Source organism: Pelophylax lessonae (assembly GCF_965119305.1).
Source record: "Pelophylax lessonae genome assembly, chromosome: 6".
NCBI lineage: Eukaryota > Metazoa > Chordata > Amphibia > Anura > Ranidae > Pelophylax > Pelophylax lessonae.
The window spans coordinates 107661340-107683774 of NC_138773.1; the positions used below are offsets into that span (position 1 = coordinate 107661340).

At 46.4% G+C, this 22435-nt stretch overlaps 1 protein-coding gene across 2 annotated transcripts in view; it reads right to left on the minus strand.

Moving 5' to 3' along the window:
* CYTH3 (cytohesin 3) overlaps positions 1-22435 on the minus strand; it is a 291259-nt gene that overhangs the window by 161003 nt on the left and 107821 nt on the right. The window contains exons 1-2 of one of the 2 annotated variants that reach the window (XM_082261090.1): positions 6974-7013; positions 6382-6464 (exon numbers count right to left, since the gene is read on the minus strand). In XM_082261090.1, coding sequence (XP_082117216.1) covers positions 6382-6464; positions 6974-6998 — 108 coding nt within the window. In that variant the 5' untranslated portion in view covers positions 6999-7013. Of the gene's footprint in view, positions 1-6381; positions 6465-6973; positions 7014-22435 lie in introns of those variants that run through there. The other variant, XM_082261091.1, reaches the window with a different exon arrangement.

Sequence of the window (22435 nt, forward strand, 5' to 3'; positions counted from 1 at the left end):
GTGGAAGTGATCGAAACTCGATCCTGTGTCCTCCAGAAACCGGTGAAGACATCCCCCCCCACCCCAGAGATGGGTAGGGGCGCATCAGGCTATATTCTTCAGGCTTGGCTGAGCCGGACTTTTTGTTTACCCGACCAGCGCCCTTTGAAACCCCTCTAAAGGGGCTTTGGAGGGTTTTGCCTTATCGCCCGCCCTCGCGGAACGAACAATCTCTATATGAGCAGAAAAGGAAGGTCCTCGTTAGTTACGAGGTCTTTTTATCCTAACAGTCTGTGGCAAGACAGCAGGTGGTACCGTCTATCCTATAAAGAGGAATTCCTCAAACGGATAGCGCCTAGCCATGCATTTGGAAATAACAGGGGTTTGTTTTAAAACGACCCCATTTGGGTAAAGGAAAATCCTTCGCCCTTTTGGTAGGCTAACAAGTACCAAAAAGGAATCTCAGTCTCAGCTACCTCTGCCGGTGTAACCTCAAGACTAAAGGTTTCCCGGACGGACACAACTAGTGCATCCACCACTCTTGTGCTATGGCGGAGGCAGAAACGTGCTCCTCACTGTTGAGGAGATATTACCTGAGACAACAGCCCCCTAAGAGGGACCTGCAACTGCATTGACCAGTTCCGAATCCGTATCTGAAGTATCTGATAAACAATAGGGGTAGGCGGGGGTCGCTACTTGACCCCCGTCCCTGACAGGCCACCTCCACCCGGGATACCAAAGACTCAAAAACTCCCGATAATGCATTAAAAACAAGTGGGGTACTGGAGGGTCCTGCGGCCACCTTGAGGGGATCAGGTGGGGAAACCTATGCGGCAGGGTCAATGATTATACAAGACACTTGCCAGCGACAAAAAATGACAAAGTAAAAAAAAAATTTTTTTTTTTTTTTTTTTTTTTTTGTGTCCCCCAGTCGCAACAGCGCCCCTCAGTGTTACCTGCCTTTTTGGACCCCACAGAGAGAGAGACAAACCCCAAGGCTCATCCCTGATGCACAGAAGTTTTCATCAGCTTGCTCAGTGCTTGTCTTGTTACAGACAGGAAGTCTTTGGCCCTATTTCCTGGGTAAAAGAGGCGGCTCCGCCCCTTAACACGCCTGCCGGCTCCTCCCCCTGGCTCCATGAGGTGTTTGAGTCACCTCAAACATGGCCGCCCCCATGCTGGAGACACGAGGCTACACCAAAATGGCGGCCTCGTGCGATCTACCAGCATGTCTGCTGAAGGATCTCGGCCTCACAACCCTTCACCCTCATGGTGGTCAGCGTGGTCGGAGGTACCGGACCCTAGCGGGCCGTATGTGGTCCGTGGCCGTCGGGAGGCATCTGCTTAGCTGGAGGAATGATCTGGAATGCAGTATACATGTATAGACATCGCCCTGTGGCTTCTGACAGGTAGGATACCTTATACTATCACAGTAAAGTTCCAGTACTGCCACTGACTACAATCATTTACACATTTTTACAATTAGATTGTCAGCTCCCAAACCAAGCCTCCTGGCTTTTTGTTCACAAAAATCACACTCAATTAGGGGGATCTGTGACATGTTGTAGGATAGAGGGGAACCCATCCTTACCATTACAGAGAGGGGCCCGCGTTCACCACAAGACCCGTCAGGGGGAAAGGGGGAACATACTACTCACCATACCGGAACCAGGCGGGCGCCAACTCCTGACAGTACCCCTCTCCACCGAGGTAGGAGGGCTGTCGACCAATACGGGCGCCATGACTCATGGTCTTTGGCGTTTCAGCGAGACGTTTAACTCGCAGGGTCAGTCCCCGTCCAGTGGGACTATGTCGCGGCCGACCCAGCGCGGAGCTATGGCCTGCACGCGCTCGTAGGCTGAACTGGGGTGACCACTGGATCTCAACATCCCGCCCGTCGCCCAGTTCAGCTTTCTTGCTTGAAGATCTCACAGGAACACTGGAGAAAAAAAGCTGTCTTAAAAAATTATTTTCTAAGAAAAAAATCCTGCCAGGACCGAAGATCTCAGCAAGGTATCTAGGTCCTTACTCCTGACTAGACAGAAAAAAACTGATTTGCTGTGGCGGAGAGAGAGAGGATATACCCTCGGGGACTGCCCCTGGGGTGTGGCCAGAGCATTTTTCATTTCCTGTCTAGTCCTACTCCTGTGGAGGCAACATAACCCGAAGGTGCTGTATCACCGAGGACTACGTCTGTCAATGAGCGATAGAGAAATTTTTTTTTTTTTTAATAAATGAATGAGTCCCCCTTTGCATTAGGATTTCCATCAGAGTCCCCTCTTGCATCAAGGTTCCCATCAGAGTTCCCCCTTACGTCAGGGTCCCCATCAGAGCCCCCTTCACGTTCGGTTCCCCATCGGATTTAGAGACAGGGGAAAGCAGCAGACCAACAACCTATGAGACACTGCACAGATCCTAACACAATTACCCCTGCTCTTCGGCTTACAGGGGAGCCAAAAAGACTTACCTAATGACTGTCAAACTAAGAAGGTGCTACATAAACTTTTCTGAAGACAAGAGGTCACTGTTTATCATACTATTTTTAATGCTGAAACTAATAATCACACGCACATTTTTCACATGAACTAGCCATATCTTTTTATCCCAAGAAACTGTGTGAGAACTTTTAATAATGGCTAACTGCAGCCAAAAACGTTGTATTGCCAAAGATTACCATTTACCCAGAGGTATTCCGAAATGTTTTAGGCTTTTAAGGACCTCATTTAAACAGCTATGATACAGGACACTAAATATGCTGGCCTCTTCCTGCCGGCTACTTTCTCCAAAGCTTCCACACCCACCAGTGTCACTATGATGAGTGGTCTGCTGAATCACACACGGCCCTATGAGAACAATCCCACACAGCTTCTCCTCGAAGCATACAGGGAAAATTATCATCTGCTTTCCAGCTGAGAAATGATTCAGAGGTTTTTTTTTTTTTTTATTCGATTACAGAAAACGTTTGTCATGACATGTGCTAGAAAAATTGTTGGTTTGACTGTATGAATTTAAAAGTCGGAATATGTCAATATTAAGGTGGCCATACACTACTAGCATTTCATTCCATAATTTTCATTTTCAGGCCACTTGATCAGTTTTTTAATGGTTAGTGGGATCAAATCGATTCAACCATACAGGGGTCAAATTTTTCTTGAATGAACACATTTCAAGTGTATGTGGTGTTTGTTCGGGAAATTTCATTCATACCAAAGTCGAATGTTAAAAGCTAATAAAATCTTGGAAGTGCTTTTGAGTGGCATTCATCAAGTCTCCGGAGGTATTTTCGAATGTACTGTTGAGATTTTTTGTAAAAACTTTAATTTACAAATCTACTAGTGTATGGTCAGCATTAGATAAACTGCAGTGACTTTAGGTTATACAGCTTGTAAACACATCAAGTGAAAGCCCAAGGAACATTTGCTATTGGAGGACATTTTGTAATGGGATTAGTGCACTGGATGATACAATGAGATCAAAATATAAAATGTCATCAAATTATAATCTGAACATTAGGAAAATACATGCAGAGAGCACAAGCAACCTGCTCAACAGAGAGAAAAGGGGGGGAGGAAGGGGGGGGAGGGAGAAAGAGGGGGGGAGAAGGAGAAAGAGGGGGGGGAAGGAGAAAGAGGGGGGGGAAGGAGAAAGAGGGGGGGGAAGGAGAAAGAGGGGGGGAGAAGGAGAAAGAGGGGGGGAGAGAGAGAGGGGAGAGAGAGGGGGGAGAGAGAGAGGGGAGAGAGAGAGAGGGGAGAGAGAGAGAGAGAGAGAGGGGAGAGAGAGAGAGAGAGAGAGAGAGGGGGGGAGGGGGAGAGGGGGGAGAGGGGGAGAGAGAGAGATGGGGGAGAGAGGAAAGCTAGCGAGAGAAGGAGAGGAGGGAGGGATCAAAAGAATAGAGGGATCAAGAGAGGAGGAGGGGGGCAAAGAGGATGACTAGAGAGGGGGAGAGAAGGGGGGGTCAGAGTGTGAGAGGGAAGGCGAGGCAGAGAGGGCAGGCAAAAGAGTGCGCGAGAGAGAACAAGATAGAAGAGAGAGGAATGGAGCAAGAGAAAAGTGGGAAAAGAGGGAGAGAGTTTGAGCTAGCGAGAGAAAAGAGGGGAGGGAGAGCAAGAAGGGGGAAAGAGAGTGAACAGCGAGAGAGGTGAAAGAGAGAGGGGGCGAGAAGGGAACCGAGAGGGGGAAACAGATTTACAGAGCACAGGCATTCGGAGGCAAACAACCCCCATTCCCAGAAATATGGTTAGTAGTTGATTACAGAGAACAAACAGTAAAGTGGAACTAAACTCAAAAACAAAAAAGTAAAATAATGCAACTTTTCAGTCCTTAGATGTGGTGTCTGTATTAATTTCCTTTGTCAGGCTTTTTCCCTTTTTTTTCACCTGGCAATGCTGCCAGTAACACTTCCTGTCTTACAGTGACAACAGTCACTCACAACACTGTATGAAAAGCAGAATTGTCACTCTAGGATGCTCTCCGGATTTGGATTACAGACACTTCCCCCCTTTCTTCATCTTTATTACATAGAAGGTACTAATTGTATAGTCCACAAAAGATAGCTGGAAATATTATTTAACCACTTAAGCCCTGGAGGATTTGGCTGCTAAAAGACCAGGGGGTTTTTTGCGATTTTTTACTGCGTGACTTTAACGGACAATTGCGCGGTCGTGCGACGCTGTACCTAAACGAATTTGACGTCCTTTTTTTCCCACAAACAGAGCTTTCTTTTGGTGGTATTTGATCACCTGTGCGATTTTTTGATCATGCGCTATAAACAAAAAAAGAGCGTCACTTTTGCAAAAATAACAATATTTTTCACATTTTTTTCTATGAAATTCCCCCCAAAAAAAATGTAAAAACCAAAATTTTTTAACATTTTCGGCCAATTTGTTTTATGCTACATATGTTTGGTAAAAAAAAATAGCAAAAAGCGTATTTTGATTGGTTTGCGCAAAAGTTATCGCGTTCACTAACAAAGGGAAAGATTTTTGTCATTTTTGGTGTTTTTTTTTTAACGCATAATGGCGGCGATCTGCGATTTTTTTTCAGTACTGCGACATTGCGGTGGACAGATCGGACCCTTGACTGACATTTTTGACACTTTTGGGGGTACCAGTGACATTACTGCAGTAATCAGTGCTATACATATGCACTGTTACTGCAAAAATGACACTGGCAGGGAAGGGGTTAACTTTATTGGACAGGGAGGGGTTAAGTGTGTCCTAGGGGCGTGATTCTAACTGTGCAGGGACATTGCTATTGGTGTAAAAACAAAGATCAACGGTCCTACATAGTAGAACCGTCTGATCTTCATTTTTACACCAGGGAGAATGACGGGCGGCTTGTTTACATAAGCCGCTCCGCCTTTCTCCCTTCACCGGAGCGATCACACGCACTGACTTGTCAGTGAACGAGCCGCGGCGGGCGCGCGCCCGCAATTGGCTCGCAAGTCAGTGACAGGCGAGTGACGTATCCATACGTCACTCTGCCTGGCCGGGGCTGACCGCCGCAGTATATAGTCGTGCGGCGGTCGGCAACCGGTTAAGATCTTAGTTCAGTCCAAAGTTACAAGGACACTAAATTTCTGACAGGATCAACAGATACATTTCAGTACCTGCATTCTCACCAAAAAATATACTTAAAACACCTTAAAATAGAAGACGAATGCCGTCACCACATTTAAGGACTTGTAAGCGGCAATGTATTACATATATAAAAACTTAAAGCGGAGTTCCACCTGTTTTTGTGTTTATTAAAAGTTAGCAGCTACAAAAAAAGTGTAGCTGCCGACTTTTTTTTTTTTTTGGTGGCCTGTACGGGGATCGAAGCCGACTTTTAATAAACACACTCCCCCGTCCCATGATCCAGCGACTCTGGCTGGCAGGAGCCTTGGTTCCCTCCCTCTTCTCCCAGCGGCGCCGGCATCTCTAGTGTGGGCACCCAGGTGTGACAGCTTGCGGCTTCAAAGCCAGTGAGTCGCACTGCGCGCCCGGAGTGCACGTGCAATCTTCTGGAACCTGAAGATTGCAGGGAGGGAAGGGGAGAGGAGAACTTCAGCTTGAGCTGCCTAGCAGAAGAGGGAGTGGGTACCTGTCAAAACTAGGTACCCCCCCCCCCAAAAAAAAAAATGACATGCCAAATGTGGCATGTCAGGGGGTCAGGAGACCTTAAAGTTGAAGTCCAATTTTGGGACTCTGCTTTAAGCTGACATAGGGGAGCTTTGGTGAGTCTGGAAAAAATTGTGAACATTCCATGTAAGAGGTCATGTGTACAAGCTCTTACAAAGTATGGAAACAACATAACTAGAGCACTGATGAAAGCAGATCCTCGGCCTATTAGGCATTTGGCAAAACCTGGTCTATACAACAGAGCTAAATAACAATTCCCACAACACACATCAGTTGTTACCTCAATGTCATCTATAAGCTCTTTTTTCCTGCGTCTTATATTCAAGAGTTCTTCCTTTTCCTCTGATGACAGGTCTTCTGGAACTGAAAAAGAGATTAAAACACATATTACTTTTCCCACACAGAGCAGATGCACTTACTCTACAAATAAATAACGACCACTTCCTGACCAGAAAATACTATTAATATAAAAGCAAACAAACATGTCCAGGCCACAATGGCACCCACAGCTAAGCATGAACAAGGTGAAAAACTCAGCCCTTTGATTTCCTCTCAGCTTGAGACCCTGCTGCTGCAGTTTGTTTTAAGGCCATGCTGAAACCCTACGTATGGACGGCTTGTCGCCAAGGCTACGGACTAATTCAGTTTACCGGTCTCACGGCCTGGTCACGGTGACAGGAAACGCAAAGCAGCTACAAAAGCAAAGGCTCTGTGATGGCTAGACAACAAAACTATTACATTCTATTTTATGTGCAGGATTCTATACTACACAAAAATAAAATATGAGGGCATACAAAATGAAAAAATAAAATAGATGGCAGTAAATAAAGTATTCTTAGCTACGTGTTTGCGTGCAGAATTAAGCCTTTTACCTGTAGAAGATTTAGCATATCGCATGAGAAAGTCAGCAGCGACAGTGGATTGTATTATTACAAGGGCGGCGGAGAGATGGGTGCCGCAGCCAGCGAAGCTCAGCGTGGGCCTTTGATCTGTTGCTGAAACAAGTAATCAGCTGAGTGTCTGCACAAGGCCCACCCCATGAAGCTGCTGTACTGCAGAGACTTAAACAGTACACACTAATTGGGTTTATAGATGTAAACGTAATCAGTGCTTCAACTTATGATTGTCTCTACTCTACAAAACTGATCGGAAAAAGGTAACAGTCACCAAAACCGTGTTGACGGAGATGCTCTATGGCAAAGGCCCTACATTAATAGGCATGTCCTGTGAGATTCAGCTTTAGTGTCAGTGTGTGCAAGATGGCTTTGTTGACTTCTTTAGTAAAGGGGGGGGGGGTCAATTTTCTACACTTTCAATACCAGGAGACCAGTCTCTGTCATTGGGTTCTTTCGTTAAAGTGTTTGCAACCCTAAATAAATGGATCCTGTTCCTTTAAAGCATGTTATAGCACAGTGCTTGCAGTGCCATCTTAAGAGCATTAAAGGGCCCCGGGCAATGTAGTGCACTAGGGCCCTGTCTACACAATCACCCAAGGGAATAAAAATGCAAATTATTGATAAGGCGATATTTATTGGTACAGCAGTGCCAGGCTAATGACAGCTTACAAGTATGGCAGCTAGGTCCGGTGAACACACACACACATGGATGGGAGTCAGACTCGACTGTGCTGTGTGTGACTGTTCCCGTGGAGGTGAACAGGGCCAAGTGGCCTGATAGTAGGGCAGGGCCGACAGGCGCTTGCCACCTGGTAAGTTTGGCGACGGGATGCACACGGGAATCGGGATTAATGCTTTGCTGGGGCTGGGTTGCCTGACAGGTGGGGCCCCCCTGGGCAACTGCCCAGCATGCCCATTCGGTAAGATGGCCCTGAGTGATTGTGCTGTGTAATTTGGCCCCCTGTATCACCTGATATACCTGGCTGATCCTGCCTGGTTCTGTCCTTCCCCCTGTAAAATGACCACGGTTTATTGTGACTGCTGAGCCCTGACACCTGGGGGGCGGTGACCCTGTCATCTTCTGTCCTCCTTCCCTCCCCCCGCCTGTCAACTGCTGCTATAATTTCTTAGTGTCATTTCTACAATCCTCCCTATTACATTAACTGATGTGCCCAGTGTATGTGGTTTTGTAAAAATAAGCCGTTCTATACTGTATTTCCGAGTGCAGCTGGGCATTTATGTGACCGGCCGCCCCTTTCCCCCTCCCAGCTGATGTCAGCAAGGGTTTCTCAGCCCCTCCCTCTGTAGCTGTCAGACTGGGAGAGGAGAGAGGAGGTTGGTCACATGAGTGCCAAGTGGCGCTTGGAAATACAGTATAGAACGGCTTATTTTTACAAAACCACATACACTGGGCACATCAGTTAATGTAACAGAGGGGACTATAGAAATGACACTTTAATATTACCACAAACCATAATCTCAACCCTATCCTTAAAAGCATCTAAACCCCCAAATATATTTTTCAGATTACAGTTTACCAATTATTAAATATGGCGGCTGTTTTAAATATTTTTTGGCAGGGGGGGGGTTGGGAGGATTATTTTCACCTGCTGATCCAGTGTGGGTACAATCGCTCATCTGTTCTATCCATGGAGGAGAAATGGAGCCACTCTTGAACAGCAGCACTGCCACCCTTTGGAGTGTGTAGTGTTGGATACACTAGTACATAAAGATGGACTTTAAACATAAGTGGCTAATGACAAGTTAAGGCGGATTTCCAGCAAGACGTTTTACCCCTTCCCACCCAGATCCAGGGTGCCTTTAACTGGGCTTTACGCTCACGAATCGAGAAGAGCTGCTCTTTCACATGACCATTCTGCATATACCAAGAAACACACCCTCATATAGAAAAGTTAGCCTGCCATACTACCTAAAGCGGAGCTCCACCCAAAAGAGGAAGCTTCACTTGTCTGCCTCCTCCTCCCCTCTGCTGCCACACTTGGGGGGTAGTGGATGTGTCCGGTTCTACAGTAACATGTTACACCCTGAATATGGGTGCAACATGTAACATGTTATGAAAAATAAACTTATCCTTTAAGCTCATTGGGGTGCATTGGCAACTCATTTATTTTAAAAGTGCTGCCCTAATGGAACAAATGTTTCTGTAAATGGGTCTAGCACTCCTTTTAAGGTGAATGCAGGAAGATTTACATTCACAAATAAATGTAGTTCTGTATTTTTAGCAGTCCAGGCAAAACCTCACTAACGCTAAACCTGCTCTGTGCCACATTCTAAACTTAATCTATCCAACTGTGTAAAGCAAAAATCGCTGTACTTATCCATTCTGCAGCTGATCCGGTCCAGTCCCAGCATCAGCTGTCAGCGGCGGCTTCAGCGTGGAGGCGGGTGCAGGAAAGGTAGCCGACAACTGTAGCCCCATAGTAAGTCTATGGGGTGACGTCACTTCCCAGTCATTGTCGGTCCCTCTCCTGCACAGAGCTTTTGCCACTGGAGACTGGATTGGATCGGGTGCAGAAAAGGTAAGTACAGCAATTTTTGCTTTTCAGGGTTAGAAAGATTAGGTTTAGAATGTGGCACAGAGCAGGTTTAGCATTAGCTAGGTTTTGCCTGGACTGCTACTTTAATTTGTAACTAGTTTGGTATGCATGGACTTCTTCATTAAAAGTATTTTTAAATGGAACTAATGTAATACCTGAATTTGATAAAATTTTAGTAATGTGTGCTCCCCTGTACAACAGCACTTGATGCCAATCAAATGTTCTGCATGCAATGTTCAGGAATTTGCTAAAAGAAGGAGAAATGACCTCATCCTTTTCTTGCTGCTCATTCATGGTCTAATCACAGGTTGTGGCCAGAATGCAGGCAGGAACAGCGCATTCTGTGCGTGGTTCCTGCACCACGTAAAAAATGTACTGTCTGTGCGATCTGCAGTGGGTGTCAATATATTCTTAACAACAAAAGCAGATCACAAACACATGGCGTTTGCCTGCACCAGGTTGCGGTGTGCTTTTGAAAAGTAGAGCATGCACTACTTTTTATGCAATCCAGTGTGATATCAGCCCATTCAAATGAATGGGCTATAATCACACTGCACTGAAATCGCACAGGAATAAGGACAGTGTTCCTGTGCGATTTAGGGGCAAACCAGTCCTTACTGCAATAGCAAAAGGTCAGGCATCCACGCTGGTTGTGCTATCTGGCAGGGCTGTATAAATTTCAAAACGAAATTCCTTTGCAGGTAAAACAGATCCTATATATGTATTTATATGTATTTCAATATATTTTGGGGTTTGCCTGGATTTCAGCCATAAAGAGTTTCTGTCGCCCCCTATGCATAACTAAAATGAGCACGTTAAGTAAAAGTACTTCTTTAATCATAGCTCAAGCTGACGTTCTTTTATAAGTTTTACTCTACTTCCGTTCTGAAACTAGACTTATATTTTTAGCTACTTGCATTACTTTTTGAAGTGTAGTTCCAAAAAGGCCCCCCGATCAGCACTGGCAATCTTTGCAGATTTAGAACCTCACAAATGTTACTAAACAGACAAACGCAACCACCAACTCCATACTGAGCCCCAGCTAAACTTTTAGGACACACAAACCTTTGTGCAAAATCAAGGAGCAAAAACTGACCTATGAATTGTAGGAAAAGATTACAAAAAGCCCATGCAGTTTTAAACACTAAATTGTCAGGTTAACTAGCTTCCACCTGAATGAGGTCCTGGTACATCTATGCATAACTGTGTTTAATTCCTAAATGGGAATTGGGTGGAGAGTAAATATCTATCAGCAAAATACTGGCACAATCCCCTGAAAATTAAGTGCAAAAATAAACCAAGTCTGACAGGGGACAACCCTGCAGACGAGGAAGATGGGGATTTTAATGTGCCCAAAAATATAAAAGGAAAAAACAAAATCATAAAAAATACAAATGTTTTATTGAAAACAAAATAATAAAATCGACACATGAAAATACAGCATTTAAAAAGGTGCATCACATAGCACAACACATCCTACAGTACGGTGGATCGACGCGTTTTGCCCCCAGTCTGGGCTTCCCCGGGATCCGGATGTGTGATAAGACTTAAAAAAATATACACCTTGTAACAGACAGAAAAAATCCCATAGTCAATCCATAAATGTATGTAAATGTACATGTAGCTTTATCTACACAATACAGATCACATATTCAAATATATTTAGCAGAAAGGGGAGCAAATCGGGAACAAATAGACCAATGGAGAAAAAAAATAAACAAACTATATATAATAAACAGTGTGGGGGACCAAAAATTGGAAATTACCAATGGGGGGGGGGGGGGGGAGGGACACAATGAGGAATTGAAAGGACCAAACAGAAAAGTTCTTACCCTAGATAAAAACACAAAACTATCTATATCTATATCTCATAAGCCAAGCCACCAAATCTAGAATAATGAGCTAGAAAATGACTGATTGGTCTAAGCAGGGAAGGAGGAACACAAAATCCCCTGCAGAAAATATTTACATGTAATATAATGAAATGCAAAAACCACAAAAAAAAAAAAAAAAAAACCCGCACACAATACCACACCAAACAGATGAAAAAAATGTATACGTATATACCTTTTTTTACCTGGTTGGTGTGGTATTGTGTGCGGGGTTTTTTTTTTTTTGTTTTTGTGGTTTTTTAGCATTTTCTGGTTTTATGATTATTGTGTAGATAAAGCTACATGTACATTTACATACATTTATGTTTGACTATTTATGGGATTTTATCTGTTACAAGGTGTATATTTTTTGAAAAGTTGATCACACATCCGGATCCTGAGGAAGCCCAGACTATAGGGGAAACACTGTACTGTAGGATGTGTTGTGCTATGTGATACACCTTTTATATGCTGTATATTCATGTGTCAATTTTATTACTTTGTTTTCAATAACATTTGTATTTTTTAGGATTTGTTTTTTCTTTTATATTTTTGGGCACATTAAAATCCCCATCTTCCTCGTCTGCATGGTTGTCCCTGTCAGACTTGGTTTATTTTTGCACTGTGTTCAATTCTTATTCCTTTGTTTAAAATATGAGCTATAGAGGGTATAAAAAATAATTAAAAAAAAGATTGCAAACAATTGCAATGACAGATAATGTAGCTTAGCCTGCAAAGCAAATATACCAGCAAGGTACAGAAGTGGTTAGCACATTAGAAGATATAAAGTCATCTTCCTGTACTAGTATTCTTATTACTCACCTCTTCAGAGTGAGGCAAAATAAACCATAGTCTGAAAGGTCATACAATAAAACCAAACCACAGATTTTATAATAAACCCATGCTTTGCCCATGCAGCACAACACAGGTTAATATTTCTTTTGCTCCCCCAATGCTAGCAAACAAAGCAGCCCTGTGTAGACTCCAAAAACTGGGCTTAATACAATCCACCAATGTCTAAAGAACTAAACCTGACAGCTGTCACTAGAACAGGTGAGAAACACTCCTAAGAGAACCCAGTTCTAGTGACAACTGCCAACATTGGGAATTTTGCACGCTTCCTCTTGCACTACCAGAAAAAAAGTTCAAACCCTCTATCCAAAAGCAGAGAAACTTTTAAATGCAGACACACTTAACTATTGTGTTTGCTATTAGATTAGGGTGACCAGACGTCCCCGGTTTCCGGGGACAGTCCCCGACCTGAGGACACTGTCCCCGGTTTTGTCCCCGCTTTGCAGGGCTGATCCTGGGCGGGTGCACCACAAGCTGGTGCAGGGAGGGGGCTCCCTGGGTCCCGCTGGGCCTATTAGGCTGCCTTGGAGCGGAAGGAGGGTCGACCTCCGCCGGATAACACAGAACCGGAAATCTCACGCTTACACAGCAGCCGCTGTCATATGAAGTATCGCCTCCTGGACTGGCTCCTATGAGAGACAGCACACTGGTGACGTCTAGGTGACGGTCACACTGGTGACGGTCAGGCTGCATTGCTCGGGCACCGGTCAGGCTGCATTGCTCGGGCACCGGTCAGGCTGCATTGCTCGGGCACCGGTCAGGCTGCATTGCTCGGGCACCGGTCAGGCTGCATTGATCTGGCACCGGTCAGGCTGCATTGATCTGGCACCGGTGAGGCTGCATTGATCTGGCACCGGTGAGGATGAGCTGTTTGGCACTAGCGAGGCTGCACTGATGGGCACTGATGAGTATAGTACACTCTTCAAATGTTCTTTAAAAAGTTTTTCACTTTTATAAACAAGAAAATAATGATGGTATGCTCTTGGGCTGGTATATTAATGCTATGAGGCTGGTATGAAATGATTCCAGGGCTGGTTTTTATCCCCAGTCTGGCCCTGACTTTTTCCCTCTGCAGCCGCACCAATGCTGCAAAGTAAATGCATCACCATATGAATACAGCGCTGCTATGCGACTATAGGGCTGAGCTGAAGTCTCCTCCCTTTGCACTACCCAGCCCACACCACTCAGTGCCCTCCAGTGCTGCTTGCAGAAAGACTATATGGGTGGAGGTAGAGCTTCTGTTTTGCTGTTTCCATGATCCCGCTGGAAGGATGCCTGCAGGAGTTCGTTCTGTGAGGTGTCTGGAGTGATTTGGCGGGTTTTGCAGGATGTTGAGAATTGTGTGCAGGGGCTTGAGGAAGGGGCTTGAGATGGGGGGGGGCGGGCAGTGACAGCAGTGTAGGAGCCCAGTACTAGTGCTGTACAGCTAACCTCAATTGCTCAATGCATGCCACTGCCATGTGGCCTCTAACAGTGAATTAGGACTCACATTATATACTTTTAGATCATCTGCACCCCTCTTCTGCACATACTACCCACTGCCATACACTCCACATCCATCTCCTACACCTACCACCCAGCGCAATACACTCTGCACCCCTTTCTCAAACATGTACCACCCACCGCCATACACTACGTACCCCTCTCCTACACGTACCACACACCGCCACACACCACACACTCCTCTCCTACATGTACCACACACCTCTCCTACTGGTACCACCCGACGCCATTCACTCCGCACTTCTCTTCTACACGTACCACTCACCACCATACACTCTGCACCCCTCTCCTACACGTATCACCCACCCACATACACTATGTACCCCTCTCCTACACGTACCACCCACCCACCCACATACACTACTTACCCCTCTCCTACATGTACCACACACCGCCATACACTACACACCCTCTCCTACACGTACCACACACCTCTCCTACTGGTACCATCCGACGCCATTCACTCCGCACTTCTCTTCTACACGTACCACTCACCACCATACACTCTGCACCCCTCTCCTACACGTACCACCCACCCACATACACTACGTACCCCTCTCCTACACGTACCACCCACCCACCCACATACACTACGTACCCCTCTCCTACACGTACCACCCACCCACATACACTACTTACCCCTCTCCTACATGTACCACACACCGCCATACACTACACACCCTCTCCTACACGTACCACACACCTCTCCTACTGGTACCATCCGACGCCATTCACTCCGCACTTCTCTTCTACATGTACCACTCACCACCATACACTCTGCACCCCTCTCCTACACGTACCACCCACCCACATACACTACGTACCCCTCTCCTACACGTACCACCCACCCACATACACTACTTACCCCTCTCCTACATGTACCACACACCGCCATACACTACACACCCTCTCCTACACGTACCACACACCTCTCCTACTGGTACCATCCGACGCCATTAACTCCGCACTTCTCTTCTACACGTACCACTCACCACCATACACTGCATCCCTCTCCTACACGTATCACCCACCGCTTTACACTCCGCACGCCACTCCTACATGTACCATCCACCACCATACACTCCGCACCCCTCTCCCTGTACAGGTTGTACTTAAGATGATCGATCGATCAACTTGGTACATTCAGCCTGCCCATACACAATTTGAATCAGCAGGAACTGGCTGAGATTAGAACCGTGTATGGCCTGCCTAAGTGTCAATTTATGAACTGTACACAATATAGTTTACTCCATCTTTATATGTCGCAACAGTGTGAGACTATTAAACTGAATGGCAAAAAAGTGTGCCCTATTTAGGAACAACAGCAATAAATGCTGCAATAAATGAAGCAAACTGCAATCTGGTAAACCTTAGGAGGGAAAACCAAATACTGGAAGGGTATGTATAATACAGTATTTACAAATAAGACGTGTGAAGAATATATAATAGGGCAGAGTGTAACAAGTGGTGCATAGTGCAATACTCTGTACAAACCAATAACGGTGAGCAGTATAGGGTGTATAGCGCAGCATACAGAGTCATCTTGTGAAATAATGTCAAATAAAAAAGAATTTGGCAAAAATATGTGAATCATTTGTTTGGTTAGACTAACTTTAATGGCCAGCCTAACATTACACCAAACCTTAAAGCGGTATTAAACCAATCAGATGTGGTGGCTGCATTTGTTTTCTTTAGGCTTTTTTCTCCTCTGTGTGCACCTGGTAATGTGGCCAGTAACACAAAAGTCTTCAGTATCCCCTCTCTGAATCTTTGAACAGCAGCAGCACTGTCAGTCCGGGGGGAGGGGGTAAAGAGAGTGTTTGATGTACTATACTAGCAGATTTAAATACACTAACAAATTTGAAGCCAAACTTCAGCGAATACTTTATAAGCAGTTACAGCAGCTTTTTCCCTTTTGGGATAAAGGTTTTATATAAATATATAAAAGCTGATCATTGTAAGCACTCTGGCAGGTGTTGAATGGTTTGTCTTATTTCTGTAACGGATACATTCGGATGGAGAGCTTGTTATTTTGATTAACAACAGACTTACCGCCTGCATCAGCAGTTGAAAATAGAAGAAGTCTACTAAGAAATCTAATAGAAGAAGGAAACTTAAGGCCCGTACACACGTACCGATCGTCGGCATACAAACGTCGGCGGACGAAAGATCTGCCGATTGTACGCTTATTAGTATGGTGCCTCCGACAGCCGTCAGCGCACATTCTGCCGACAAGAGTCTGTCTTGCGAGCATTAAAATTTTTGTATGCCGACACCAGAGCGGCCGATTGTTCGCCAGTCAGTACAGAATTCGGACGACAGACCGCAGATTTGCAAGACTGGTCATGCCCAGAAAAGAAAAAACACAGGGAAAGTTAACCATCACATGACATCACTTCTGCAGTCGGCAGACAAAATTCTTGTGCTGTCTTTGCACTTTTTAACAGACACCGACAGCCCAGGGACAAAAGACGGCCGATCGTTCGCTGACGATCGGTACGTGTGTACGGGCCTTAATGCAGCCATCACATCTAAGAATAAGTAAGCTGGTAAGCTGCAATAAAACAAATGTTTGCTTTTGGGTATAAAGTATAACTAAAGGCAAAAAACGTTTTCTTTCGTTTTGGATAGGGAGGAGAGGGATTAAAATAGCTGTCAGTTTTTATTGCTGTCTGTGCCCCCATTTGAGAGATTTACTCTCTCTATTTGTTGGGTTTACTATTATCATTGAAAGTGAAAGTCAGAAAAAAAAAAAAAAAGAAAAGACGAAGAGGAGAAATCTCCCAATGGGGACACTAGTTCTGGGGGCCAGGGGTCCCCAAGAAATTCTCTTATTTGCAAGGATTTCCTCTCACTTCCTGTTTGGCTATCGGACAGGAAGTAAAGGGAAAACTTGGCAATGAGACACAGATGGTGAAAAAAGTCTGACAGGGGTTATAACCCTCCCTTGCACTATCCAAAATTAGGGGGGGGGGATGAGTCTGTAGCACTACTCCCTTGGGAGCTGCTTGTTATGGGTTCCCCTGGGTTACCATTAGCAAAAGCATGACAGTTCAACATTTTCCCAAGTGTTTTAGCTCAGTCAGGAAACAGTCCAGTAGCTTTGGTTTTTGTGCTTTTATTGAGAACTTAGAAAGGAGAAGGGAATGACTGGGGATACTCCAACTTGTATGTGACGGGAGTCACTTTGGTTGGAGGTCCTGTGGAACTCAGCTTACCTTAGAGGGGTTGGGAAAACCCTCTCTCGGGCCCCTAGTCTCCTCTTATGTGTAAGTCCCCTGTGTCTTTCAGGGGCACAGGGTGACCAAGAACCCCAGTTGGGTCTGCACTAACCAGACTCGCTGTAAAACCACACCGGACTCAGCATTTGGTGTTATCCCGGCTATCCTGGGTTCTGTATGTGTGGTTTGTGTTGAACCTATGACAGCAATATTTAAGAACAATATTCCTCAAAGAAATATATAAAGATGAACAATTTCAGACTGTTATAATATTGGAAATGGTGTCCCATAGACCTCTGCTAGAAAGGTTAAGATGGGGTGGGGTTTGTTATGGTTAAGTACCCTCATTCCTTTGTTCTATTGTTCTTCTGTCTGCCTTAAGATCAACCTATTATGGGATGTACATGTGTATGTGTATTAGCTTCTAGAGGGGAGGGGGGATTTCTCCAGCAGCCCTTCCTTAAAGACTGTCTACTGTTGGAAAGTTGAATACACCTGTGTGTCATGTTACAGAATGTTGTTCCCCGCCCAGTGTGTTGTTATTATGCAAAGAGGGGGAGGATTGTCCCCTGAGTTTTTATCTTTTGTGCCTGTGTTCAATAAAGAGTTAGTTGCTTTCAGAGACATACAAGCTAAGTTCAGGCTAGTTTTTGTATGTAGGGCGGCTGGAATATCTCCATCTATGTCCAGACTGGAGGAAGCCACATACTGACGGAAGACCACAAGTATGGTGTGGGTCGACGGTTCCGTTACACTGGTTGGCAGCGGCGGGATGCTTCCTGCAGTCTGGGAGATCCAAACCTCCACCGGGATCCAAGGTCCGGATAACAGAAGAGGAGAGGTACAGATATCAGCTGCCATGGAAGAGGAATTCGGAAGGAGGTTGCGAGAGATGCAGATACAGCACAGGGGACCAGTGTCAGAGAAGGTCCTGCTAGGATGTTATGATTCAATCCGCTTTGAACTCTGGAAGGAAACGCTAGCTTGTGAGCAGCGACACCAGGGAAAAATCCTCCCCTCCATCCAAGAAAGGTACTGGTCGCAGTATGGATTGTGGGTGCTGGTTTTGGGAGATAAACCGCACAAGGAATGGAAAGCGGAGTTAAGCAGGCTTGTCCAGGAGGAGATACGATTGGATGAGAGGTACAGAGCTCTCCGCTGGTACGTAACCCAAGTGTGCCCATGGACAGCGGACGACAGCCCAACAGAAGGCTATTGCTATGGCGGCCTGGGACTGTCATTAGAGAAGTGGTCAGAGGACCCTAACTTTGGGAGCGACTTGGAGTGGCGATTAGAGGAAATTATGGATTCCAGAGAAAAGATCCTGAACATCTCGGAAGTGCTCTGGGCACTGGAAAATATGGAGTTTCTGGCCATTCAGGAATGGGAGCTGGAGATCGCCTACAGACGGCTGCTAGACTCTGCTCAGCACCAGCCAGAGTTACCGGGAGAGGAGATTGTAGGTCTCTCATCCCAGCAACAGCCAACGGCACTGGTAGTGGAGACAGTAAGTCCCACTACCCAGCTCCAGCCAGCATTACTGGTAGAGGAGATTGTAGGTCCCTCATCCCAGCAGCAGCAAACAGCACTGGGAGTGGAGACGGTCGGTCCCCCTACCCAGCACCAGCCAGTGTTACCGGGAGAGGAGATTGTAGGTCCCTTGTCCCAGCAGCAGCCAACAGCACTGGGGGTTAAGATGGTCGATCCCACTACTCAGCACCAGCCATGGATTACAGATTTATCTGGCTTTTCATCAAAGGATGATGTGGGTGATAAATCACCTGCCAAAGTGTTGGCACTGGGCCTGAGTGCCACCAGCCTGTGCCCTGGACTTTCAGCAATTCCAGAGACTGAGGATTTAATAGTCTTTTCTGCTGAGGAGGAACATCTAAGTGAGCTTACAGCAGAAGAGCGGGCATCTAGGCATAGCACTGCTGACCTCTGCCTGCAACAATTGGTGGCCCAGGAAGATGTGTGCAAGGCCACTGACTTTTCAGCTTACTTCCCTGTGGAACAACGGGCATCAGGGCCTAATATCACTAAGCTCTGCCCAACGCCAACAGCAGCATCTGTGGAGTTACAAGAATCTGCTACAGCAGAAGAGCTGGCAACAGGGCAGAGTGCTGCTGGCCTCTGCCCTCAACTAACAAAGGATGGGTTTCCTGAGAAAGTGGATGGGACTACGGTCTTTACTTGCATATCCCAGGGAGGCTGGGCAGTCGGCCCAGATCCCCAACAACCTGACAAAGTGAGCCCAGCCATCCTGTCTTCTCTCCAGCAGCTGAAAGAACTCCTAGGAGAAGGGCCAGTCCACGCTTCTCCCCAGCGGTGGGTATTTTTTACACGAGAGGCAGAGGTTGGCTGGGTGAGTAACGCTGTGTTCCAGACAATTTGTTTGGGGTACTGTGTGGGTACAGACATTGGGGGATGGGAACTATGGACTAACTTCGAAGTCAACCCGTTTGGGGTCTCCTCCTGCATTAGTCTCCTTTGGAAAGGGGAGAGATGTGACGGGAGTCACTTTGGTTGGAGGTCCTGTGGAACTCAGCTTACCTTAGAGGGGTTGGGAAAACCCTCTCTCGGGCCCCTAGTCTCCTCTTATGTGTAAGTCCCCTGTGTCTTTCAGGGGCACAGGGTGACCAAGAACCCCAGTTGGGTCTGCACTAACCAGACTCGCTGTAAAACCACACCGGACTCAGCATTTGGTGTTATCCCGGCTATCCTGGGTTCTGTATGTGTGGTTTGTGTTGAACCTATGACAGCAATATTTAAGAACAATATTCCTCAAAGAAATATATAAAGATGAACAATTTCAGACTGTTATAATATTGGAAATGGTGTCCCATAGACCTCTGCTAGAAAGGTTAAGATGGGGTGGGGTTTGTTATGGTTAAGTACCCTCATTCCTTTGTTCTATTGTTCTTCTGTCTGCCTTAAGATCAACCTATTATGGGATGTACATGTGTATGTGTATTAGCTTCTAGAGGGGAGGGGGGATTTCTCCAGCAGCCCTTCCTTAAAGACTGTCTACTGTTGGAAAGTTGAATACACCTGTGTGTCATGTTACAGAATGTTGTTCCCCGCCCAGTGTGTTGTTATTATGCAAAGAGGGGGAGGATTGTCCCCTGAGTTTTTATCTTTTGTGCCTGTGTTCAATAAAGAGTTAGTTGCTTTCAGAGACATACAAGCTAAGTTCAGGCTAGTTTTTGTATGTAGGGCGGCTGGAATATCTCCATCTATGTCCAGACTGGAGGAAGCCACATACTGACGGAAGACCACAAGTATGGTGTGGGTCGACGGTTCCGTTACACTGGTTGGCAGCGGCGGGATGCTTCCTGCAGTCTGGGAGATCCAAACCTCCACCGGGATCCAAGGTCCGGATAACAGAAGAGGAGAGGTACAGATATCAGCTGCCATGGAAGAGGAATTCGGAAGGAGGTTGCGAGAGATGCAGATACAGCACAGGGGACCAGTGTCAGAGAAGGTCCTGCTAGGATGTTATGATTCAATCCGCTTTGAACTCTGGAAGGAAACGCTAGCTTGTGAGCAGCGACACCAGGGAAAAATCCTCCCCTCCATCCAAGAAAGGTACTGGTCGCAGTATGGATTGTGGGTGCTGGTTTTGGGAGATAAACCGCACAAGGAATGGAAAGCGGAGTTAAGCAGGCTTGTCCAGGAGGAGATACGATTGGATGAGAGGTACAGAGCTCTCCGCTGGTACGTAACCCAAGTGTGCCCATGGACAGCGGACGACAGCCCAACAGAAGGCTATTGCTATGGCGGCCTGGGACTGTCATTAGAGAAGTGGTCAGAGGACCCTAACTTTGGGAGCGACTTGGAGTGGCGATTAGAGGAAATTATGGATTCCAGAGAAAAGATCCTGAACATCTCGGAAGTGCTCTGGGCACTGGAAGATATGGAGTTTCTGGCCATTCAGGAATGGGAGCTGGAGATCGCCTACAGACGGCTGCTAGACTCTGCTCAGCACCAGCCAGAGTTACCGGGAGAGGAGATTGTAGGTCTCTCATCCCAGCAACAGCCAACGGCACTGGTAGTGGAGACAGTAAGTCCCACTACCCAGCTCCAGCCAGCATTACTGGTAGAGGAGATTGTAGGTCCCTCATCCCAGCAGCAGCAAACAGCACTGGGAGTGGAGACGGTCGGTCCCCCTACCCAGCACCAGCCAGTGTTACCGGGAGAGGAGATTGTAGGTCCCTTGTCCCAGCAGCAGCCAACAGCACTGGGGGTTAAGATGGTCGATCCCACTACTCAGCACCAGCCATGGATTACAGATTTATCTGGCTTTTCATCAAAGGATGATGTGGGTGATAAATCACCTGCCAAAGTGTTGGCACTGGGCCTGAGTGCCACCAGCCTGTGCCCTGGACTTTCAGCAATTCCAGAGACTGAGGATTTAATAGTCTTTTCTGCTGAGGAGGAACATCTAAGTGAGCTTACAGCAGAAGAGCGGGCATCTAGGCATAGCACTGCTGACCTCTGCCTGCAACAATTGGTGGCCCAGGAAGATGTGTGCAAGGCCACTGACTTTTCAGCTTACTTCCCTGTGGAACAACGGGCATCAGGGCCTAATATCACTAAGCTCTGCCCAACGCCAACAGCAGCATCTGTGGAGTTACAAGAATCTGCTACAGCAGAAGAGCTGGCAACAGGGCAGAGTGCTGCTGGCCTCTGCCCTCAACTAACAAAGGATGGGTTTCCTGAGAAAGTGGATGGGACTACGGTCTTTACTTGCATATCCCAGGGAGGCTGGGCAGTCGGCCCAGATCCCCAACAACCTGACAAAGTGAGCCCAGCCATCCTGTCTTCTCTCCAGCAGCTGAAAGAACTCCTAGGAGAAGGGCCAGTCCACGCTTCTCCCCAGCGGTGGGTATTTTTTACACGAGAGGCAGAGGTTGGCTGGGTGAGTAACGCTGTGTTCCAGACAATTTGTTTGGGGTACTGTGTGGGTACAGACATTGGGGGATGGGAACTATGGACTAACTTCGAAGTCAACCCGTTTGGGGTCTCCTCCTGCATTAGTCTCCTTTGGAAAGGGGAGAGATGTGACGGGAGTCACTTTGGTTGGAGGTCCTGTGGAACTCAGCTTACCTTAGAGGGGTTGGGAAAACCCTCTCTCGGGCCCCTAGTCTCCTCTTATGTGTAAGTCCCCTGTGTCTTTCAGGGGCACAGGGTGACCAAGAACCCCAGTTGGGTCTGCACTAACCAGACTCGCTGTAAAACCACACCGGACTCAGCATTTGGTGTTATCCCGGCTATCCTGGGTTCTGTATGTGTGGTTTGTGTTGAACCTATGACAGCAATATTTAAGAACAATATTCCTCAAAGAAATATATAAAGATGAACAATTTCAGACTGTTATAATATTGGAAATGGTGTCCCATAGACCTCTGCTAGAAAGGTTAAGATGGGGTG